Source organism: Hypanus sabinus, chromosome 21 (genome assembly GCF_030144855.1).
Source record: "Hypanus sabinus isolate sHypSab1 chromosome 21, sHypSab1.hap1, whole genome shotgun sequence".
NCBI lineage: Eukaryota > Metazoa > Chordata > Chondrichthyes > Myliobatiformes > Dasyatidae > Hypanus > Hypanus sabinus.
Genome location: NC_082726.1, coordinates 68,491,366 through 68,518,175, shown reverse-complemented (window position 1 = coordinate 68,518,175; position 26,810 = coordinate 68,491,366). Strand labels below are relative to the sequence as shown.

At 49.0% G+C, this 26,810-nt stretch overlaps 1 protein-coding gene across 2 annotated transcripts in view; it reads right to left on the bottom strand.

The window, feature by feature from the left end:
• The window catches only part of comtd1 (catechol-O-methyltransferase domain containing 1), a 98,707-nt gene that overhangs the window by 39,590 nt on the left and 32,307 nt on the right, over positions 1–26,810 (bottom strand). For both annotated transcript variants that reach the window (XM_059946831.1, XM_059946830.1), the window contains exon 5: positions 18,786–18,840. In XM_059946831.1, coding sequence (XP_059802814.1) covers positions 18,786–18,840 — 55 coding nt within the window. The remainder of the gene's footprint in view (positions 1–18,785; positions 18,841–26,810) is intronic.

The window sequence follows — 26,810 nt, the reverse complement described above, 5'->3', positions numbered from 1 at the left end:
ACTCCTACCGTCCAGTCCAGTCCAAACTGTAACACCGACTCCTACCGTCCAGTCCAGTCCAAACTGTAACACCAACTCCTATCGTCCAGTCCAAACTGTAACACCAACTCCTACCGTCCAGTCCAGTCCAAACTGTCCTGATCCTAGTGATGTTCCAACACTGAAGAATCCGTAGAGTGAGCATTTAAATTTGAGAGCACTCTTAGACCCATGAAGACTTCCTTCCCTGGAGACTGTTTATGAACCAGACTGGATTCTATTGTAATCTAAAAGTTTCATGGTTATCATCTTAAACAATATTTACTTGTTACTGCATTGTGGTCATTGACTGGGCTTGAAGCAGTCGGGTCCCTGTGCAGAGGATCTGAGGTTCTGATGGAGGTGTAAGGGGATGGACTGTTTTATTTCTCTGAGCAGACCACCCTGAGCAAATATTCTGAACAACCTGACCACACTGTCTGCAAATTAATTTCCCCAATTTCTAACCGTGTAGATGGAAGCTATCTGGTACACATCCTGATTACGTTTATGACTATTCACATCAGTGATCCTGTCTGCCCTATCCATATTTTTCAGTGGCTCTAAATTTCCAATGAGTCTTTTAAAAAAAATCACATTAGGCCCCCAATGGATCCTGTCTCCCTGTTCTGTGGATCTCATTAAGGTCTGCTGCGAGCTCAGTGGGTCAACGACACGGAGATGCCAGGGTGTAGGAGTCGTGACTCCCGAGAGCACAGCGGGCAGGGAATGGCTCTCACTGGGAGAGCTGGACTCTGGTTAAGTGCTGTCTGAGGCACTGGCTCTGACTGACAGATAGCAGGACCGGTGAGGTGGGAGAATGCTCAGGCTGTAACTGCCATCAAGTCCAATCCCACTGCTTTCTGTCAGGAGTTTGTATGTTCTCCCCATGATTGTGTGGGTTTGCTCCAGGTGCTGCGGTTTCTTCCCACAGTCTAAAGACGTACCACTTAGACATACCGGTTTTGGGTATGTTATGTTGGTGCTGGAAGTGTAGTGACTCTTGCAGGCTGTCTCCAGCACACCTTCATACTGTGTTGATCATTATCATAAACAATTCATTTCACTGTATATTTCAATGTTCATGTGACAAATAAAACTAACCTTTTATCTTAAAGCAATGGGTTTGACACTGGTGGTGGGACAGTCAACAGATCTCTACAACCACACCATCTCTGTGTTGCCCCACACCAGACCTTCCCGCAGTCGAGGGCTGGGAGCACCACTCCAGGGTAAGGCTGGGCCGTGTTTCTACTGAGCCAGGACAAGTGTGGCATCACAATCTATTCACAGCATGGGCACCAGCCTCACTCAAACACCTGCGATCAGTCCTAAACAGGGTTAGGATGCTTACAGGGAGTGGAACCCATTCAATTTACAAACTGATTAATGATGATGGGCTTCAGAGCAATCGTCATATATGCCAGGAAAGCACTATATCCTTTTTCTTCACAAAGTGATTACTGGCAATGGGCTTCATGGTGATAGCTTCATATGTTGGGGAAAATCATACAATGAGGCCGATGTAGTTTCAATTAGCAAGCTGAAAATTAATCTTCAACTCAATTTGAAATTCTAAAATAACAAATTAAGATTAATTGGCAAAAAAAAACCACAAGTTAATTCCAAACAATTAACAGTTTAAAGGACTGGAATCTCATGGCCTTGTGTATTCAGGTAATTAGTCTGAGGGATTTTTACTATGAATCCATGCCAGTCCTACAGTTTCTGACTTACTGCTCATTCCACAAATTTTAGGACTACTAACTCATACAAAAGGGGAGTGTCAGAAGGTGGAGCAGACCACCAGGAAATAACATCAATGGTGCCTCAAGCCAATCAGTGCAAATTGCCTCTAAATGACACAAGCTCAGCTTGAAGTTAGCATTTAGCTATTCCCAGTGTCACCTTGTTCTGAAACAAGGGGATAAATTCTTCAAGGCACAGTGTCAACGTAGAAACTAATTGCTACATCTATGTGCTGGGAAACCCTGCCCTGCAGCAGTGTATCAGATCTGTGATCCATTCACCTTGATACAGTTCCAGGTAGCAGAAAACTTCAATTGTTAATTGATTCACAGGTATACCTGGAATTTAACAAAATGTTGTCAACTTGAAACTTCTAGATACTATAGAATCCTGCCTGGTTCCTGAATACTTTCCTGGGATTCTGAGTCTTAAAACAATCCATCCCCTTCTCCCTCCATCAGAAGCTGAGGTTCTCTGTGTATGCAGCCTACTTCCTACTGCTTCTGGCTCAGCCAATCTCCACTATGCAGTAACCAGTCAATATTGTTTAATATGTTAACCATGAAACTTCTAGATTACAATAGAATCCCATCTGGTTCATGAACACTCTCCAGGTAAGGAAGTCTTCCAGGGTCTTACAGTACTCTCTAGATTACTGGTTTTTAGTGATCTCTAGATCACTCTTGGTTTTGTTAGGTCTTGGAAGACCACTCAGATCAGTGCAGTTTGGGCTGGACAGGGGCCTGGGCCTGGTCATTTACAGAAGGCAGATACTATGTACCCACAGCACAAAATCAGAGAAGTCTATTCAGCTCCTTGAGCCTAATCCCTCTCAATACCTTCCATCTCAAAACACCTTTTCCTGCCTTCTCCCTCCATTCCCGACATTCCTCCTTCTCAGTATCAAACAGCATCAATGATTGTCTCCTCAGCTCTCCAAGGTCCAGATATTCAGAGATTCACACCCACCCAGCATTGAACAGATTTTCAGAGATTCACACCCACCCGCCACGGACAGATTTTCAGAGATTCACACCCACCCGCCACGGAACAGATTTTCAGAGATTCACACCCACCCACCACGGAACAGATTTTCAGAGATTCACACCCACCCACCACGGAACAGATTTTCAGAGATTCACACCCACCCACCACGGAACAGATTTTCAGAGATTCACAGCCACCCACCACGGAACAGATTTTCAGAGATTCACAGCCACCCACCACGGAACAGATTTTCAGAGATTCACACCAACCCGCCACGGAACAGATTTTCAGAGATTCACACCCACCCACCACGGAACAGATTTTCAGAGATTCACACCCACCCACAACGGAACAGATTTTCAGAGATTCACACCCACCCAGCACCAAACAGATTTTCAGAGATTCACACCCACCCACCACGGACAGATTTTCAGAGATTCACACCCACCCAGCACCGAACAGATTTTCAGAGATTCACACCCACCCAGCACCGAACAGATTTTCAGAGATTCACACCCACCCACCACGGAACAGATATTCAGAGATTCACACCCACCCGCCACGGAACAGATTTTCAGAGATTCACACCCACCCACCACGGAACAGATGTTCAGAGATTCACACCCACCCACCACGGAACAGATTTTCAGAGATTCACACCCACCCACCACGGAACAGATTTTCAGAGATTCACACCCACCCACCACGGAACAGATTTTCAGAGATTCACAGCCACCCACCACGGAACAGATTTTCAGAGATTCACAGCCACCCACCACGGAACAGATTTTCAGAGATTCACACCAACCCGCCACGGAACAGATTTTCAGAGATTCACACCCACCCACCACGGAACAGATTTTCAGAGATTCACACCCACCCACAACGGAACAGATTTTGAGAGATTCACACCCACCCAGCACCAAACAGATTTTCAGAGATTCACACCCACCCACCACGGACAGATTTTCAGAGATTCACACCCACCCAGCACCGAACAGATTTTCAGAGATTCACACCCACCCAGCACCGAACAGATTTTCAGAGATTCACACCCACCCACCACGGAACAGATATTCAGAGATTCACACCCACCCGCCACGGAACAGATTTTCAGAGATTCACACCCACCCACCACGGAACAGATGTTCAGAGATTCACACCCACCCACCACAGAACAGATGTTCAGAGATTCACACCCACCCAGCACCAAACAGATTTTCAGAGATTCACACCCACCCACCACGGACAGATTTTCAGAGATTCACACCCACCCGCCACGGAACAGATTTTCAGAGATTCACACCCACCCGCCACGGAACAGATTTTCAGAGATTCACACCCACCCACCACGGAACAGATTTTCAGAGATTCACACCCACCCACCACGGAACAGATATTCAGAGATTCACAGCCACCCACCACGGAACAGATTTTCAGAGATTCACACCCACCCACCACGGAACAGATTTTCAGAGATTCACAGCCACCCACCACGGAACAGATTTTCAGAGATTCACAGCCACCCACCACGGAACAGATTTTCAGAGATTCACACCCACCCGCCACGGAACAGATTTTCAGAGATTCACACCCACCCACCACGGAACAGATTTTCAGAGATTCACACCCACCCACAACGGAACAGATTTTCAGAGATTCACACCCACCCAGCACCAAACAGATTTTCAGAGATTCACACCCACCCACCACGGACAGATTTTCAGAGATTCACACCCACCCAGCACCGAACAGATTTTCAGAGATTCACACCCACCCAGCACCGAACAGATTTTCAGAGATTCACACCCACCCACCACGGAACAGATATTTAGAGATTCACACCCACCCGCCACGGAACAGATTTTCAGAGATTCACACCCACCCACCACGGAACAGATGTTCAGAGATTCACACCCACCCACCACGGAACAGATGTTCAGAGATTCACACCCACCCACCACGGAACAGATGTTCAGAGATTCACACCCACCCACCACGGAACAGATTTTCAGAGATTCACACCCACCCAGCACCAAACAGATTTTCAGAGATTCACACCAACCCACCACGGACAGATTTTCAGAGATTCACACCCACCCGCCACGGAACAGATTTTCAGAGATTCACACCCACCCGCCACGGAACAGATTTTCAGAGATTCACACCCACCCACCACGGAACAGATTTTCAGAGATTCACACCCACCCACCATGGAACAGATATTCAGAGATTCACAGCCACCCACCACGGAACAGATTTTCAGAGATTCACAGCCACCCACCACGGAACAGATTTTCAGAGATTCACACCCACCCGCCACGGAACAGATTTTCAGAGATTCACACCCACCCAGCACCAAACAGATTTTCAGAGATTCACACCCACCCAGCACCGAACAGATTTTCAGAGATTCACACCCACCCACCACGGAACAGATTTTCAGAGATTCACACCCACCTGCTACGGAACAGATTTTCAGAGATTCACACCCACCCACCACGGAACAGATGTTCAGAGATTCACACCCACCCACCACGGAACAGATGTTCAGAGATTCACACCCACCCACCACGGAACAGATATTCAGAGATTCACACCCACCCACCATGGAACAGATGTTCAGAGGTTCACACCCACCCACCACGGAACAGATGTTCAGAGATTCACACCCACCCACCACGGAACAGATGTTCAGAGATTCACACCCACCCACCACGGACAGATTTTCAGAGATTCACACCCACCCAGCATTGAACAGATTTTCAGAGATTCACACCCACCCACCACGGAACAGATTTTCAGAGATTCACACCCACCCAGCACCAAACAGATATTCAGAGATTCACACCCACCCACCACTGAACAGATTTTCAGAGATTCACACCCACCCACCACGGAACAGATGTTCAGAGATTCACACCCACCCACCACCGAACAGATTTTCAGAGATTCACACCCACCCACCACGGACAGATTTTCAGAGATTCACACCCACCCAGCACCAAACAGATTTTCAGAGATTCACAACCACCCACCACCGGACAGATTTTCAGAGATTCACACCCACCCACCACCGAACAGAATTTCAGAGATTCACAGCCACCCACCACGGACAGATTTTCAGAGATTCACACCCACCCAGCACCAAACAGATTTTCACAGATTCACACCCACCCACCATGGACAGATTTTCAGAGATTCACACCCACCCACCACGGAACAGATGTTCAGAGATTCACACCCACCCACCACGGACAGATTTTCAGAGATTCACACCCACCCACCACCGAACAGATATTCAGAGATTCACACCCACCCGCCACCGAACAGATATTCAGAGATTCACACCCACCCACCACCGAACAGATTTTCAGAGATTCATACCCACCCAGCATTGAACAGATTTTCAGAGATTCACACCCACCCACCACGGAACAGATTTTCAGAGATTCACACCCACCCACCACGGAACAGATTTTCAGAGATTCATACCCACCCAGCATTGAACAGATTTTCAGAGATTCACACCCACCCACCACGGACAGATTTTCAGAGATTCACACCCACCCAGCACCAATCAGATTTTCAGAGATTCACACCCACCCACCACCGAACAGATTTTCAGAGATTCACACCCACCCACCACGGAACAGATTTTCAGAGATTCACACCCACCCACCACGGACAGATTTTCAGAGATTCACACCCACCCACCACGGAACAGATGTTCAGAGATTCACACCCACCCACCACGGAACAGATGTTCAGAGATTCACACCCACCCACCACGGAACAGATGTTCAGAGATTCACACCCACCCACCACGGAACAGATTTTCAGAGATTCACACCCACCCACCACGGAACAGATTTTCAGAGATTCACACCCATCCAGCATTGAACAGATTTTCAGAGATTCACACCCACCCACCACGGAACAGAATTTCAGAGATTCACAGCCACCCACCACGGACAGATTTTCAGAGATTCACACCCACCCAGCACCAAACAGATTTTCACAGATTCACACCCACCCACCATGGACAGATTTTCAGAGATTCACACCCACCCACCACGGAACAGATGTTCAGAGATTCACACCCACCCACCACGGACAGATTTTCAGAGATTCACACCCACCCACCACCGAACAGATATTCAGAGATTCACACCCACCCGCCACCGAACAGATATTCAGAGATTCACACCCACCCACCACCGAACAGATTTTCAGAGATTCATACCCACCCAGCATTGAACAGATTTTCAGAGATTCACACCCACCCACCACGGAACAGATTTTCAGAGATTCACACCCACCCACCACGGAACAGATTTTCAGAGATTCATACCCACCCAGCATTGAACAGATTTTCAGAGATTCACACCCACCCACCACGGACAGATTTTCAGAGATTCACACCCACCCAGCACCAAACAGATTTTCAGAGATTCACACCCACCCACCACCGAACAGATTTTCAGAGATTCACACCCACCCACCACGGAACAGATTTTCAGAGATTCACACCCACCCACCACGGACAGATTTTCAGAGATTCACACCCACCCACCACGGAACAGATGTTCAGAGATTCACACCCACCCACCACGGAACAGATGTTCAGAGATTCACACCCACCCACCACGGAACAGATGTTCAGAGATTCACACCCACCCACCACGGAACAGATTTTCAGAGATTCACACCCATCCAGCATTGAACAGATTTTCAGAGATTCACACCCACCCACCACGGAACAGATTTTCAGAGATTCACACCCACCCACCATTGAACAGATTTTCAGAGATTCACACCCACCCACCACGGAACAGATTTTCAGAGATTCACAGCCACCCACCACGGAACAGATTTTCAGAGATTCACACCCACCCAGCACCAAACAGATTTTCAGAGATTCACACCCACCCACCACTGAACAGATTTTCAGAGATTCACACCCACCCACCACCGAACAGATTTTCAGAGATTCACACCCACCCACCACGGAACAGATTTTCAGAGATTCACAGCCACCCACCACGGAACAGATTTTCAGAGATTCACACCCACCCAGCACCAAACAGATTTTCAGAGATTCACACCCACCCACCACTGAACAGATTTTCAGAGATTCACACCCACCCACCACCGAACAGATTTTCAGAGATTCACACCCACCCACCACGGAACAGATGTTCAGAGATTCACACCCACCCACCACGGACAGATTTTCAGAGATTCACACCCACCCAGCAGTGAACAGATTTTCAGAGATTCACAGCCACCCACCACGGAACAGATTTTCAGAGATTCACACCCACCCACCACGGAACAGATGTTCAGAGATTCACACCCACCCACCACGGACAGATTTTCAGAGATTCACTCCCACCCACCACGGAACAGATGTTCAGAGATTCACACCCACCCACCACGGAACAGATGTTCAGAGATTCACACCCACCCACCACGGAACAGATTTTCAGAGATTCACACCCACCCACCACCGAACAGATTTTCAGAGATTCACACCCATCCAGCATTGAACAGATTTTCAGAGATTCACACCCACACACCACCGAACAGATTTTCAGAGATTCACACCCACCCACCACGGAACAGATTTTCAGAGATTCACACCCATCCAGCATTGAACAGATTTTCAGAGATTCACACCCACCCACCACGGAACAGATTTTCAGAGATTCACACCCACCCACCACGGAACAGATGTTCAGAGATTCACACCCACCCACCACGGAACAGATGTTCAGAGATTCACACCCACCCACCACGGACAGATTTTCAGAGATTCACACCCACCCAGCATTGAACAGATATTCAGAGATTCACACCCACCCACCACGGACAGATTTTCAGAGATTCACACCCACTCAGCATTGAACAGATTTTCAGATATTCACACCCACCCACCACGGAACAGATTTTCAGAGATTCACACCCACCCACCACGGAACAGATGTTCAGAGATTCACACCCACCCACCACGGAACAGATGTTCAGAGATTCACACCCACCCACCACGGAAAAGATTTTCAGAGATTCACACCCACCCACCACGGAACAGATTTTCAGAGATTCACACCCACCCATCACGGAACAGATTTTCAGAGATTCACACCCACCCAGCACCGAACAGATTTTCAGAGATTCACACCCACCCACCACGGAACAGATGTTCAGAGATTCACACCCACCGACCACGGAACAGATTTTCAGAGATTCACACCCACCCACCACGGACAGATTTTCAGAGATTCACACCCACCCACCACGGAACAGATGTTCAGAGATTCACACCCACCCACCACGGAACAGATTTTCAGAGATTCACACCCACCCTCCACCGAACAGATTTTCAGAGATTCACACCCACCCACCATGGACAGATTTTCAGAGATTCACACCCACCCACCACGGACAGATTTTCAGAGATTCACACCCACCCAGCACGGAACAGATGTTCAGAGATTCACACCCACCCACCACGGAACAGATTTTCAGAAGTTCACACACACCCACCACCGAACAGATTTTCAGAGATTCACACCCACCCACCACGGACAGATTTTCAGAGATTCACACCTACCCAGCACCAAACAGAGTTTCAGAGATTCACACCCACCGACCACGGAACAGATTTTCAGAGATTCACACCCACCCACCACGGACAGATTTTCAGAGATTCACACCCACCCACCACGGAACAGATTTTCAGAGATTCACACCCACCCACCACGGACAGATTTTCAGAGATTCACACCCACCCAGCACAAAACAGATTTTCAGAGATTCACACCCACCCACCACCGAACAGATTTTCAGAGATTCACACCCACCCACCACCGAACAGATTTTCAGAGATTCACAGCCACCCACGACGGACAGATTTTCAGAGATTCACTCCCACCCACCACGGAACAGATTTTCAGAGATTCACACCCACCCACCACGGAACAGATTTTCAGAGATTCACACCCACCCACCACGGAACAGATTTTCAGAGATTCACACCCACCCACCACGGAACAGATTTTCAGAGATTCACACCTACCCACCACGGAACAGATTTTCAGAGATTCATACCCACCCAGCATTGAACAGATTTTCAGAGATTCACACCCACCCACCACGGAACAGATTTTCAGAAATTCACACCCACCCACCACGGAACAGATTTTCAGAGATTCACACCCACCCACCACCGGACAGATTTTCAGAGATTCACACCCACCCACCACCGAACAGATTTTCAGAGATTCACAGCCACCCACCACGGAACAGATTTTCAGAGATTCACACCCACCCACCACCGAACAGATTTTCAGAGATTCATACCCACCCAGCATTGAACAGATTTTCAGAGATTCACACCCACCCACCACGGAACAGATTTTCAGAAATTCACACCCACCCACCACGGAACAGATTTTCAGAGATTCACAGCCACCCACCACGGACAGATTTTCAGAGATTCACACCTACCCAGCACCAAACAGAGTTTCAGAGATTCACACCCACCCAGCATTGAACAGATTTTCAGAGATTCACACCCACCCACCACGGAACAGATTTTCAGAGATTCACACCCACCCAGCACCAAACAGTTTTTCAGAGATTCACACCCACCCACCACCGGACAGATTTTCAGAAATTCACACCCACCCACCACGGAACAGATTTTCAGAGATTCACACCCACCCACCACCGAACAGATTTTCAGAGATTCATACCCACCCAGCATTGAACAGATTTTCAGAGATTCACACCCACCCACCACGGAACAGATTTTCAGAAATTCACACCCACCCACCACGGACAGATTTTCAGAGATTCACACCTACCCAGCACCAAACAGAGTTTCAGAGATTCACACCCACCCAGCATTGAACAGATTTTCAGAGATTCACATCCACCCACCACGGAACAGATTTTCAGAGATTCACAGCCACCCACCACGGAACAGATTTTCAGAAATTCACACCCACCCAGCACCAAACAGATTTTCAGAGATTCACACCCACCCACCACCGAACAGATTTTCAGAGATTCACACCCACCCACCACGGAACAGATTTTCAGAGATTCACACCCACCCACCACCGAACAGATTTTCAGAGATTCACACCCACCCACCACCGAACAGATTTTCAGAGATTCACACCCACCCACCACGGACAGATTTTCAGAGATTCACACCCACCCAGCACCAAACAGATTTTCAGAGATTCACACCCACCCACCACCGGACAGATTTTCAGAGATTCACACCCACCCACCACCGAACAGATTTTCAGAGATTCACACCCACCCACCACGGACAGATTTTCAGAGATTCACACCCACCCAGCACCAAACAGATTTTCAGAGATTCACACCCACCCACCACCGGACAGATTTTCAGAGATTCACAGCCACCCACCACGGAACAGATTTTCAGAGATTCACACCCACCCAGCATTGAACAGATTTTCAGAGATTCACACCCACCCACCACAGAACAGATTTTCAGAGATTCACACCCACCCAGCATTGAACAGATTTTCAGAGATTCACAGCCACCCACCACGGAACAGATTTTCAGAGATTCACACCCACGCAGCATTGAACAGATTTTCAGAGATTCACTCCCACCCACCACGGAACAGATTTTCAGAGATTCACACGCACCCACCACGGAACAGATTTTCAGAGATTCACACCCACCCACCACGGAACAGATTTTCAGAGATTCACACCCACCCACCACGGAACAGATTTTCAGAGATTCACACCCACCCACCACGGAACAGATTTTCAGAGATTCATACCCACCCAGCATTGAACAGATTTTCAGAGATTCACACCAACCCACCACGGAACAGATTTTCAGAAATTCACACCCACCCACCACGGAACAGATTTTCAGAGATTCACAGCCACCCACCACGGACAAATTTTCAGAGATTCACACCTACCCAGCACCAAACAGAGTTTCAGAGATTCACACCCACCCAGCATTGAACAGATTTTCAGAGATTCACACCCACCCACCACGGAACAGATTTTCAGAGTTTCACACCCACCCACCACCGAACAGATTTTCAGAGACTCACACCCACCCACCACCGAACAGATTTTCAGAGATTCACACCCACCCACCACGGACAGATTTTCAGAGATTCACACCCACCCAGCACCAAACAGATTTTCAGAGATTCACACCCACCCACCACCGGACAGATTTTCAGAAATTCACACCCACCCACCACGGAACAGATTTTCAGAGATTCACACCCACCCACCACCGAACAGATTTTCAGAGATTCATACCCACCCAGCATTGAACAGATTTTCTGAGATTCACACCCACCCACCACGGAACAGATTTTCAGAAATTCACACCCACCCACCACGGAACAGATTTTCAGAGATTCACAGAAACCCACCACGGACAGATTTTCAGAGATTCACACCTACCCAGCACCAAACAGAGTTTCAGAGATTCACACCCACCCAGCATTGAACAGATTTTCAGAGATTCACACCCACCCACCACGGAACAGATTTTCAGAGATTCACAGCCACCCACCACGGAACAGATTTTCAGAAATTCACACCCACCCAGCACCAAACAGATTTTCAGAGATTCACACCCACCCACCACCGAACAGATTTTCAGAGATTCACACCCACCCACCACGGAACAGATTTTCAGAGATTCACACCCACCCACCACCGAACAGATTTTCAGAGATTCACACCCACCCACCACTGAACAGATTTTCAGAGATTCACACCCACCCACCACGGACAGATTTTCAGAGATTCACACCCACCCAGCACCAAACAGATTTTCAGAGATTCACACCCACCCACCACCTGACAGATTTTCAGAGATTCACACCCACCCACCACCGAACAGATTTTCAGAGATTCACACCCACCCACCACGGCCAGATTTTCAGAGATTCACACCCACCCAGCACCAAACAGATTTTCAGAGATTCACACCCACCCAGCATTGAACAGATTTTCAGAGATTCACACCCACCCACCACAGAACAGATTTTCAGAGATTCACACCCACCCACCACCGAACAGATTTTCAGAGATTCACACCCACCCACCACGGACAGATTTTCAGAGATTCACACCCACCCAGCACCAAACAGATTTTCAGAGTTTCACACCCACCCACCACATAACAGATTTTCAGAGATTCACACCCACCCACCACGAAACAGATATTCAGAGATTCACACCCACCCACCACGGAACAGATGTTCAGGGATTCACACCCACCCACCACGGAACAGATGTTCAGAGATTCACACCCACCCACCACGGAACAGATTTTCAGAGATTCACACCCACCCAGCACCAAACAGATTTTCAGAGATTCACACCCACCCACCACTGAACAGATTTTCAGAGATTCACACCCACCCACCACGGAACAGATGTTCAGAGATTCACACCCACCCACCACGGAACAGATGTTCAGAGATTCACACCCACCCACAACGGAACAGATGTTCAGAGATTCACACCCACCCACCACGGAACAGATGTTCAGAGATTCACACCCACCCACCACGGACAGATTTTCAGAGATTCACACCCACCCAGCATTGAACAGATTTTCAGAGATTCACACCCACCCACCACGGAACAGATTTTCAGAGATTCACACCCACCCACCACGGAACAGATGTTCAGAGATTCACACCCACCCACCACGGAACAGATTTTCAGAAATTCACACCCACCCACCACCGAACAGTTTTTCAGAGATTCACACCCATCCAGCATTGAACAGATTTTAAGAGATTCACACCCACCCACCACCGAACAGATTTTCAGAGATTCACACCCACCCACCACGGACAGATTTTCAGAGATTCACACCCATCCAGCACCAAACAGAGTTTCAGAGATTCACACCCACCCAGCATTGAACAGATTTTCAGAGATTCACACCCACCCACCACGGAACAGATGTTCAGAGATTCACACCCACCCACCACGGAACAGATGTTCAGAGATTCACACCCACCCAGCACGGAACAGATGTTCAGAGATTCACACCCACCCACCACGGAACAGATTTTCAGAGATTCACACCCACCCACCACGGAACAGATGTTCAGAGATTCACACCCACCCACCACGGAACAGATTTTCAGAGATTCACACCCACCCACCACCGAACAGATGTTCAGAGATTCACACCCACCCACCACGGACAGATTTTCAGAGATTCACACCCACCCAGCATTGAACAGATTTTCAGAGATTCACACCCACCCACCACCGAACATATGTTCAGAGATTCACACCCACCCACCACGGAACAGATGTTCAGAGATTCACACCCACCCACCACAGAACAGATGTTCAGAGATTCACACCCACCCACCACGGAACAGATTTTCAGAGATTCACACCCACCCACCACGGAACAGATGTTCAGAGATTCACACCCACCCACCACGGAACAGATGTTCAGAGATTCACACCCACCCACCACGGAACAGATTTTCAGAGATTCACACCCACCCACCACGGAACAGATTTTCATAGATTCACACCCACCCATCACGGAACAGATTTTCAGAGATTCACACCCACCCAGCACCAAACAGATTTTCAGAGATTCACACCCACCCAGCACCAAACAGATTTTCAGAGATTCACACCCACCCACCACGGAACAGATGTTCAGAGATTCACACCCACCCACCACGGAACAGATTTTCAGAGATTCACACCCACCCACCATGGACAGATTTTCAAAGATTCACACCCACCCACCATGGACAGATTTTCAGAGATTCACACCCACCCACCACGGACAGATTTTCAGAGTTTCACACCCACCCACCACAGAACAGATTTTCAGAGTTTCACACCCACCCACCACGGAACAGATTTTCAGAAATTCACACCCACCCACCACCGAACAGATTTTCAGAGATTCACACCCACCCACCACGGACAGATTTTCAGAGATTCACACCTACCCAGCACCAAACAGAGTTTCAGAGATTCACACCCACCCAGCATTGAACAGATTTTCAGAGATTCACACCCACCCACCACGGAACAGATTTTCAGAGATTCACAGCCACCCACCACGGAACAGATTTTCAGAGATTCACACCCACCCAGCACCAAACAGATTTTCAGAGATTCACACCCACCCAGCATTGAACAGATTTTCAGAGATTCACACCCACCCACCACAGAACAGATTTTCAGAGATTCACACCCACCCAGCATTGAACAGATTTTCAGAGATTCACAGCCACCCACCACGGAACAGATTTTCAGAGATTCACACCCACGCAGCATTGAACAGATTTTCAGAGATTCACTCCCACCCACCACGGACAGATTTTCAGAGATTCACAGCCACCCACCACGGACAGATTTTCAGAGATTCACACCTACCCAGCACCAAACAGAGTTTCAGAGATTCACACCCACCCAGCATTGAACAGATTTTCAGAGATTCACACCCACCCACCACGGAACAGATTTTCAGAGATTCACACCCACCCACCACGGAACAGATTTTCAGAGATTCACACCCACTCACCACGGAACAGATTTTCAGAGATTCACACCCACCCACCACGGAACAGATTTTCAGAGATTCACACCCACCCACCACGGAACAGATTTTCAGAGATTCATACCCACCCAGCATTGAACAGATTTTCAGAGATTCACACCCACCCACCACGGAACAGATTTTCAGAGATTCATACCCACCCAGCATTGAACAGATTTTCAGAGATTCACACCCACCCACCACGGAACAGATTTTCAGAAATTCACACCCACCCACCACGGAACAGATTTTCAGAGATTCACAGCCACCCACCACGGACAGATTTTCAGAGATTCACACCTACCCAGCACCAAACAGAGTTTCAGAGATTCACACCCACCCAGCATTGAACAGATTTTCAGAGATTCACACCCACCCACCACGGAACAGATTTTCAGAGATTCACACCCACCCACCACCGAACAGATTTTCAGAGACTCACACCCACCCACCACGGAACAGATTTTCAGAGATTCACACCCACCCACCACGGACAGATTTTCAGAGATTCACACCCACCCAGCACCAAACAGATTTTCAGAGATTCACACTTACCCACCACCGGACAGATTTTCAGAAATTCACACCCACCCACCACGGAACAGACTTTCAGAGATTCACACCCACCCACCACCGAACAGATTTTCAGAGATTCATACCCACCCAGCATTGAACAGATTTTCAGAGATTCACACCCACCCACCACGGAACAGATTTTCAGAAATTCACACCCACCCACCACGGAAAAGATTTTCAGAGATTCACAGCCACCCACCATGGACAGATTTTCAGAGATTCACACCTACCCAGCACCAAACAGAGTTTCAGAGATTCACACCCACCCAGCATTGAACAGATTTTCAGAGATTCACACCCACCCACCACGGAACAGATTTTCAGAGATTCACACCCACCCACCACCGAACAGATTTTCAGAGATTCACACCCACCCACCACCGAACAGATTTTCAGAGATTCACACCCACCCACCACGGACAGATTTTCAGAGATTCACACCCACCCAGCACCAAACAGATTTTCAGAGATTCACACCCACCCACCACCGGACAGATTTTCAGAAATTCACACCCACCCACCACGGAACAGATTTTCAGAGATTCACTCCCACCCACCACCGAACAGATTTTCAGAGATTCACACCCACCCACCACCGAACAGATTTTCAGAGATTCACACCCACCCACCACGGACAGATTTTCAGAGATTCACACCCACCCAGCACCAAACAGATTTTCAGAGATTCACAACCACCCACCACCGGACAGATTTTCAGAGATTCACACCCACCCACCACCGAACAGATTTTCAGAGATTCACACCCACCCACCATGGACAGATTTTCAGAGATTCACACCCACCCACCACGGACAGATTTTCAGAGATTCACACCCACCCACCACGGAACAGATTTTCAGAGATTCACACCCACCCACCACGGAACAGATTTTCAGAGATTCACACCCACCCACCACGGAACAGATTTTCAGAGATTCACACCCACCCACCACGGAACAGATTTTCAGAGATTCACACCCACCCAGCACCGAACAGATTTTCAGAGATTCACACCCACCCACCACCGAACAGATTTTCAGAGATTCACACCCACCCACCACGGACAGATTTTCAGAGACTCACACCCACCCACCACGGAACAGATTTTCAGAAATTCACACCCACCCACCACGGAACAGATTTTCAGAGATTCACAGCCACCCACCATGGACAGATTTTCAGAGATTCACACCTACCCAGCACCAAACAGAGTTTCAGAGATTCACACCCACCCAGCATTGAACAGATTTTCAGAGATTCACACCCACCCACCACGGAACAGATTTTCAGAGATTCACACCCACCCACCACCGAACAGATTTTCAGAGATTCACACCCACCCACCACCGAACAGATTTTCAGAGATTCACACCCACCCACCACGGACAGATTTTCAGAGATTCACACCCACCCAGCACCAAACAGATTTTCAGAGATTCACACCCACCCACCACCGGACAGATTTTCAGAAATTCACACCCACCCACCACGGAACAGATTTTCAGAGATTCACTCCCACCCACCACCGAACAGATTTTCAGAGATTCACACCCACCCACCACCGAACAGATTTTCAGAGATTCACACCCACCCACCACGGACAGATTTTCAGAGATTCACACCCACCCACCACCGAACAGATTTTCAGAGATTCACACCCACCCACCATGGACAGATTTTCAGAGATTCACACCCACCCACCACGGACAGATTTTCAGAGATTCACACCCACCCACCACGGAACAGATTTTCAGAGATTCACACCCACCCACCACGGAACAGATTTTCAGAGATTCACACCCACCCACCACGGAACAGATTTTCAGAGATTCACACCCACCCACCACGGAACAGATTTTCAGAGATTCACACCCACCCAGCACCGAACAGATTTTCAGAGATTCACACCCACCCACCACCGAACAGATTTTCAGAGATTCACACCCACCCACCACGGACAGATTTTCAGAGACTCACACCCACCCACCACGGAACAGATTTTCAGAGATTCACACCCACCCACCACCGAACAGATTTTCAGAGATTTACACCCACCCAGCACCAAACAGATTTTCAGAGATTCACACCCACCCACCACGGAACAGATTTTCAGAGATTCACACCCACCCACCACGGAACAGATTTTCAGAGATTCACACCCACCCACCACCGAACAGCTTCTCTCTCAAGTCTGTGAACTCCTGGGACAGGAGAAGGCATTCACTCTGAATCTGCTCAATAGTTTTGTACATTTCACTTTTCCAAGCTCCAGAGAATAAATGTATCATCTCCTCAACTTTCCCTCCTGGACCTGGAACTGGTCCAGAAATCTTCTCTGCGTTCCCATAGCCAGTAAATTATTTTCAGGTACTATGACCAAAACTGCAGATGATATTCCTAAAGTGCTTTCAAACAATATCTTGTATAATTATAGGGGATATCTTTTCTCTTGTATACAAGAACCCTACAAGCACATGACACATGTTACTGATACTCATTGGGAGCATAGTTGGACAAAATGGTGCAGGTGTCCAGTACATGGGCAGTTACACTGGAGGTTGTCCTTGCAATTTGGGTTCGACACCTCCAGGCCCAGGCGTAAATGTGAAGTCCACCAATCCATACTGACATGTTTGGGTTTTGTGTCCACAGAGTGACCTGAGCTTCTGAAGGGACTGCCCTGTGCTGCTGGCTGTGGGAAAGTGGCTCCCTGACCGGATCACCCACTTACCTTGCCTCTGGGACAGCACTCTGGTCCAAAAACAACCAGAAGTTTGAAGGAGTTTAGTACATTAACTGTTACTCCCTCGCTGGTGTGGGACTTACTCACCAAGTGTCTCAGAAGCCGGTTTAATGCGAAGGTCAATTTTATGTTCCACTCCAGCCTGCAATTGACACATCACACGATAAGTGAACAATACCACGGGTGACTTGTTCCTACAGGTTGCAGCACTGTCTGAGACACTGAGGATATGTACATATCACACAGGAGTTCTGTGCTGGGACCACAGCCTCTGAGGTTCCCAACCTGGTGTCCACAGACCCCTCGGTTAATGGTAGGATTCCATGGCAGGCAAAGAGTTGGGAATCCCTGCCTTAGTGGATGAGATGACACAGCAAGGCAGGGTGCTGAGGTCCATAGCCATCGATACCAGATCCACTGACCCTGATTCCCACATTTCCATTCCCCCCATTTCACAGGAATTTCATTATGGTGGACAACGGTTAGGTTGGGATCTTGACATGAGGACAATATCAGGGCCTGAATAAGGCTCAGGGCTGCACAGAATGTTGGAGATGGGGTTGTGGTGGTGTTCAGGGTGAGGCAGATAACCCACTCATTGGGCCAGGCCTTCTGGTTATCACAGTTGTCCCACACGCCTCTCCTCACCACCACAATCCTTCCCCATGGACCCCTCCACATTCCCTTCCCATCTTAATCAGCCCCATTCCCCACTCTCCCTGAACACCCACACAACTCACCTCCTCATCCACTGTAAGGAAAGAGTTAAATGCAATTCCTCCTCAGCTTATTTATTTATTTATTTAGAAATACCGTGCAGAACATTCCCTTCTGGTTAGAGTCACGTCACACCAGCAACATCCAACAGCTCCAATTTAACCCAAACCTAATCACCCGACAAGTTACAAAGACCAATTAACCTACCCCGTTTGACTTTGGACTCTGGAAGGAAAACCGAGAATCTGAGAAAACACGTGCGTTCCTTGGGGAGGACATACAGAGACACTTTACAAATAAAACTAACGGGAATGGGAAGTGGGGAGATCAGGACAGGTGGTCAGGAATGGGGAGATCGGGAGCGGGAAATGGCGGATATCAGGACGGGGGGGCAGGCTGTTGGGAACAGGAAGTGGGGGGACGAGACCATGGAGGGAAGTGGTGGGAGATCAGGGACAGGGAATGGGAGGGGATCGAGAGCGGAGGGGGGTGTTGTTCGGGAGCGGGGGGAGAGACCGGGAGCAGGGGGGGTTGATCGAGAGCAGAGGGGGGAGAGATCGGGAGCGGGGGGGAGAGATCGGGAGCGGGGGGAGAGATCGAGAGCGGGGTGGAGATCGGGAGCTGGGGGGTTGATCGAGAGCAGAAGGGGGAGAGATCGGGAGCTGGGGGGAGAGATCGGGAGCGGGGGAGAGATCGGGAGCGGGGGGAGAGATCGGGAGCGGGAGGAGAGATCGGGAGCGGGAGGAGAGATCGGGAGCGGGGGGAGAGATCGGGAGCGGGGTGGAGATCGGGAGCGGTGAGGGAGAGATCGGGAGCGGGGGGGGTTGATCGAGAGCAGAGGGGGGAGAGATCGGGAGCGGGGTGGAGATTGGGAGCGGGGTGGAGATCGGGAGCAGGGGGAGAGATCGGTAGGGGGGGGAGAGATCGGGAGCTGGGGGGTTGATCGAGAGCAGAAGGGGGAGAGATCGGGAGCTGGGGGGAGAGATCGGGAGCGGGGGAGATATCGGCAGCGGGGTGGAGATCGGGAGCGGTGAGGGAGAGATCGGGAGCGGGGTGGAGATCGGGAGTGGGGGGGGAGAGATCGGCAGCGGGGTGGAGATCGGGAGCAGGGGGAGAGATCGGTAGGGGGGGGGAGAGATCGGGAGCTGGGGGGTTGATCGAGAGCAGAAGGGGGAGAGATCGGGAGCTGGGGGGAGAGATCGGGAGCGGGGGAGATATCGGCAGCGGGGTGGAGATCGGGAGTGGTGAGGGAGAGTTCGGGAGCGGGGTGGAGATCGGGAGTGGGGGGGGAGAGATCGGCAGCGGGGTGGAGATCGGGAGCGGGGGGGAGAGATCGGGAGCGGGGTGGAGATCGGGAGCTGGGGGGTTGATCGAGAGCAGAAGGGGGAGAGATCGGGAGCTGGGGGGAGATATCGGCAGCGGGGTGGAGATCGGGAGCGGGGTGGAGATCGGGAGTGGTGAGGGAGAGATCGGGAGCGGGGTGGAGATCGGGAGCGGTGAGGGAGAGATCGGGAGCGGGGTGGAGATCGGGAGCGGTGGGGGAGAGATCGGGAGCGGGGTGGAGATCGGGAGCAGGGGGGTTGATCGAGAGCAGAAGGGGGAGAGATCGGGAGCTGGGGGGAGAGATCGGGAGCGGGGTGGAGATCGGGAGCGGGGGGAGAGATCGGGAGCGGGGGAGAGAGATCGGGAGCGGGGGGGAGAGATCGGGAGCGGGGGGAGAGATCGGGAGCGGGGGGAGAGATCGGGAGCGGGGGAGATATCGGCAGCGGGGTGGAGATCGGGAGCAGGGGGAGAGATCGGGAGCGGGGGGGAGAGATCGGGAGCGGGGGGGAGAGATCGGGAGCGGTGGGGGAGAGATCGGGAGCGGGGGGGAGAGATCGGGAGCGTGGGGGAGAGATCGGGAGCGGGGGGGGAGAGATCGGGAGCGGGGTGGAGATCGGGAGCGGTGGGGGAGAGATCGGGAGCGGTGGGGGTTGATTGAGAGCAGAGGGGGGAGAGATCGGGAGCGGGGGGGGGAGAGATCGGGAGCGGGGGGGAGAGATCGGGAGCAGGGGGGGAGAGATCGGGAGCGGGGTGGAGATCGGGAGCGGTGGGGGAGAGATCGGGAGCGGGGTGGAGATCGGGAGCGGTGGGGGAGAGATCGGGAGCGGTGGGGGAGAGATCGGGAGCGGGGGGGAGAGATCGGGAGCGGGGTGGAGATCGGGAGCGGGGGGGAGATATCGGCAGCGGGGTGGAGATCGGGAGCAGGGGGAGAGATCGGTAGGGGGGGGAGATGTAGAGGCAGCTACACTGGGAGCGCCCTATATAGGTGATCCCAAGAGACTTGCAGGTGGTGTTGCCTCACCCACAAGGATTGTTTGGGGCTCTAAGTGGTGGTGAGGAAGGAGATAGACAATAGACAATAGGTGCAGAAGTAGACCATTCGGCCCCTCGAGTCTGCACCGCCATTCTGAGATCATGGCTGATCATTCACTATCAATACCCAGTCCCTGCCTTGTCCCCATATCCCTTGATTCCCCTATCCATCAGATATCTATCTAGCTCCTTCTTGAAAGCATCCAGAGAATTGGCCTCCACCGTCTTCCGAGGCAGTGCATTCCACACCTCCACAACTCTCTGGGAGAAGAAGCTCTTCCTCAACTCTGTTTTAAATAACTGACCTCTTATCCTCAATCCATGCCCTCTGGTACTGGACTCTCCCAACATCTGGAACATATTTCCTGCCTCAATCCTATCAAATCCTTTAATTATCTTAAACGTTTCAATCAGATCCCCTCTCAATCTCCTCAATTCCAGCGTGTACAAGCCCAATTTCTCCAATCTCTCTGCGTAAGACAGCCCTGCCATCCCAGGAATCAACCTAGTGAATCTACGCTGCACTTCCTCAATTGCCAGAATGTCCTTCCTTAAACCTGGAGACCAAAACTGTACACAATATTCCAGGTGTGGTCTCACCAGGGCCCTGTACAAATGCAAAAGGACATCCTTGCTCTTGTACTCAATTCCCCTTGTAATAAAGGCCAACATTCCATTTGCCCTCTTCACTGCCTGTTGCACTTGCTCATTCACCTTCATTGACTGATGAACTAGGACTCCCAGGTCTCTTTGCATTTCTCCCTTACCTAACTCTACACCGTTCAGACAATACTCTGCCCTCTTGTTCCTGCTTCCAAAGTGGATAACACATTTATTCACATTGAATGACATCTGCCAAGTATCTGCCCACTCACCCAGCCTATCCAAGTCTCCCTGTATTCTCCTAACGTCCTCTTCGCATGTCACACTGCCACCCAGTTTAGTATCGTCAGCAAACTTGCTGATATAGTTTTCAATGCCCTCATCTAAATCGTTGACATGTTGGAGCTGGTGTAGTTCTTGGGCTGCTTGCAGGGGGAAATGGTCGGAGGGAGATCCGTGAGGAGGAACAAGTGGACAAGAGTTGCATAGAGGGCGAGCTTTGCAGGAAGCAGAACAGAAATTATTGGAATAACCAGGTCTAGAGGCTTGTTTTTATACCAGTTGATTAAGGTTCACTTAGCTTCAGTTTTGGTGCAGAACAGCCTGCTTGCTGTATACCAGAATTTTTTTTAGTATACGTAAGATTGTATGGTGCCAGAAAAGGCAGCTCATAAAGGATTTACAAGTGTATTGCACGATTCAGTAGAAAATATATAACAATATATAAGAAAGAGATTAGAAAAGCTAAAAGAAGATACGAGGTTGGTTTGGCAAATAAGGTGAAAGTAAATCCGAAAGGTTTCTACAGTTATATTAAAAGCAAGAGGATAGTGAGGGATAAAATTGGCCCCTTAGAGAATCAGAGTGGTCAGCTATGTGTGGAACCGAAGGAGATGGGAGAGATTTTGAATGATTTCTTCTCTTCGGTATTCACTAAGGAGAAGGATATTGAATTGTCTAAGGTGTGGGAAACAAGTAAGGAAGTTATGGAACCTATGACAATTAAAGAGGTGGAGGTACTGGCGCTTTTAAGAAATTTAAAAGTGGATAAATCTCCGGGTCCTGACAGGATATTCCCCAGGACCTTGAGGGAAGTTTGTGTAGAAATAGCAGGAGCTCTGACGGAGATCTTTAAGATGTCATTAGAACGGGGATTGTGCCGGAGGATTGGCGTATCGCTCATGTGGTTCCATTGTTTAAAAAGGGTTCTAGAAGGAAGCCTAGCAATTATAGACCTGTCAGTTTGACATCAGTGGTGGGTAAATTAATGGAAAGTATTCTTAGAGATAGTATTTATAATTATCTGGATAGACGGGATCTGATTAGAAGTAGCCAGCATGGATTTGTGCGTGGAAGGTCATGTTTGACAAACCTTATTGAATTTTTTGAAGAAGTTACGAGGAATGTTGACGAGGGTAAGGCAGTGGATGTAGTTTATATGGACTTCAGCAAAGCCTTTGACAAAGTTCCACATGGAGGGTTAGTTAAGAAGGTTCAGTCGTTAGGTATTAATGCTGGAGTAATAAAATGGATTCAACAGTGGCTAGATGGGAGATGCCAGAGAGTAGTGGTGGATAATTGTTTATCGGGATGGAGGCCGGTGACTAGCGGGGTGCCTCAGGGATCTGTTTTGGGCCCAATGTTGTTTGTAATATACATAAATGATCTGGATGATGGGGTGGTAAATTGGATTAGTAAGTATGCCGATGATACTAAGGTAGGAGGTGTTGTGGATAATGAGGTGGATTTTCAAAGCTTGCAGGGAGATTTATGCCGGTTAGAAGAATGGGCTGAACGTTGGCAGATGGAGTTTAATGCTGAGAAGTGTGAGGTTCTACATTTTGGCAGGAATAATCCAAATAGAACATACAGGGTAAATGGTAGGGCATTGAGGAATGCAGAGGAACAGAGAGATCTAGGAATAACTGTGCATGGTTCCCTGACAGTGGAGTCTCATGTAGATAGGGTGGTGAAGAGGGCTTTTGGAATGCTGGCCTTTATAAATCAAAGCATTGAGTACAGAAGTTGGGATGTAATGCTAAAGTTGTACAAGGCATTGGTAAGGCCAAATTTGGAATATTGTGTGCAGTTCTGGTCACCGAATTATAGGAAAGATATCAATAAATTAGAGAGAGTGCAGAGACGATTTACTAGGATGTTACCTGGGTTTCAGCAATTAAGTTACAGAGAAAGGTTGAACAAGTTAGGTCTCTATTCATTGGAGCGTAGAAGGTTGAGGGGGGATTTGATCGAGGTATTTAAAATTTTGAGAGGGATAGATAGAGTTGATGTGAACAGGCTGTTTCCATTGAGAGTAGGGGAGATTCAAACTAGAGGACATGATTTGAGAGTTAGGGGGCAGAATTTTAAGGGAAACACGAGGGGGTATTTCTTTACTCAAAGAGTGATAGCTGTGTGGAATGAGCTTCCTGTAGAAGTAGTAGAGGCCAGTTCAGTTGTGTCATTTAAGGTAAAATTGGATAGGTATATGGACAGGAAAGGAGTGGAGGGTTATGGGCTGAGTGCGGGTAGGTGGGACTAGGTGAGATTAAGGGTTCGGCACGGACTAGGAGGGCCAAGATGGCCTGTTTCCGTGCTGTGATTGTTATATGGTTATATGGTTTTACATGGAAAATTGCTACCACATCACAATTTAAATATGTGTTTTGCATCACCAGGAAAATAGAACCCTATACAAATAGACCCCCTGGACTAGGTTCACAAGAAGATATTCAATATAAGGATTTATTACTGGTTTCCTCTGCCAACAGTATAGCTGGAATCTGTGAGTTGGGCTGCAGCCAGGGGTATCACTGACATTGTGTAACCCCTGGAATTCCACTATATGTGTAATAGATTGGTCCCGTGGGCAGCTGGGGTTGGAAAGACCTTCACATTCTGCACTCATTGTCCTAGTTGAACCCAAACTTCAATGCTCACTCACTTCGTGTCCTCACTTCTTCCGGGGGCACTGCCACACTTCCATCTAGACCCAGCGTGCATTCCCCACAGGTCGGACACCACTTGTGATTTGCTTCATGGATCTACAGAAATTCTTGAACAGCAGCAAAACAGCTCTTTCCTACATTACTTCAGTGTATAACTTGATCCTGCAGGCAGAGTTCTCGCGATGGGAGCAACTCTTCTTGTCAGGATAACTTTATTCATTGTTTATAATTCCACACTGTCCTGAGATGCACCACTTGGCATTAACGCACAAACTGGCTTGAAATAGTGTGGGTGGTGCCGAGAGAGCAATTAATACTGATGGTTTGTCCTGAATTTGCGATGTTTATTCAATGGAAGCATATTTTTCTTATTGAAATATGATAATGATATTACTGGGCACACTGACATCCATAAACACAAGATCCTGCAGATGCTGTAACTCACACAAAATGCTGGAGGTCAGGCAGTGTCTATCATCATCGTTATGTGCCATGTCACGTTCACATGGGTGATCATGGACTTGTGATGTGTTACCAGCTGCTCATATGAACATCCACCACCTGTTCCCATAGCTTCACGAGATCCTGATTGTGGTCTAAGCAGGTACAACACTTTGCCCAAGGATCACCTGCAGACTAGCGGAGGGAAGGAGTGCCTCACACCTCCTTTGGTAGGGACGTATCTCCACCCCACCACTTAAGCAGCATCAGAGAAATGAATAAAGAGTCGACATTTCAGGCTGTCACTCTTCATAAGGGTCTCAGCCCAAAATGTTGACTGTTTATTTCTTTCTATAGATGCTGCCTGATCTGCTGAGGTCCTCCAGCATTTTGTATGTGTGTTACACTGATAAACGAACCTTTGTACCCTCGTTGGTTGGCTTCCCTTAGACAGACACCAAGAACTCAGTCATTTAACCAAGTTGGCCTTTCTTCACATGTGAACTTGATCAGCGCTATTTACTCTTTACTATTCTCCCTTAAACCCACATCTGCAGTAATGGGACTGAGGCCAAATTTAGTAGTGATCTGTTGCTCACTAGAGCAGTATCAGATGCATATACACCAATTTGCTGATGGCTCTGTCAAGCACAGGTTCACTGATTTCACCAGATCATTTATTACAGCAGAACACCCGAGGGCTCATGCCACAGAGAGTTGGAAATAGAACTGAATTTATCAAGGACAAAGAGTCATTAATCCATTAGTACTTTTTGCACAGTGATGCTTATTTAACACCAGTAAGGATAAGCTATGTTTACTTGTACTACTGTGTAAAATTTAGGGTCTCCGTCCGGTAAGATGGCGATTGTTTAGCTGCTCCGAACTTTTGTTCCGTTATTTTCACTATCTTTGCACTAAATGTCTCCATTTTTTAAACCTTAATTAGGAACTTTATTTGGTTTCTTTTACTTGCCTGTGAACACATCTACCTTACAATGTCTAGCAAGAGTTCTAAAACCGGGAGAAAGGAAGTTCCAGTTCTGCC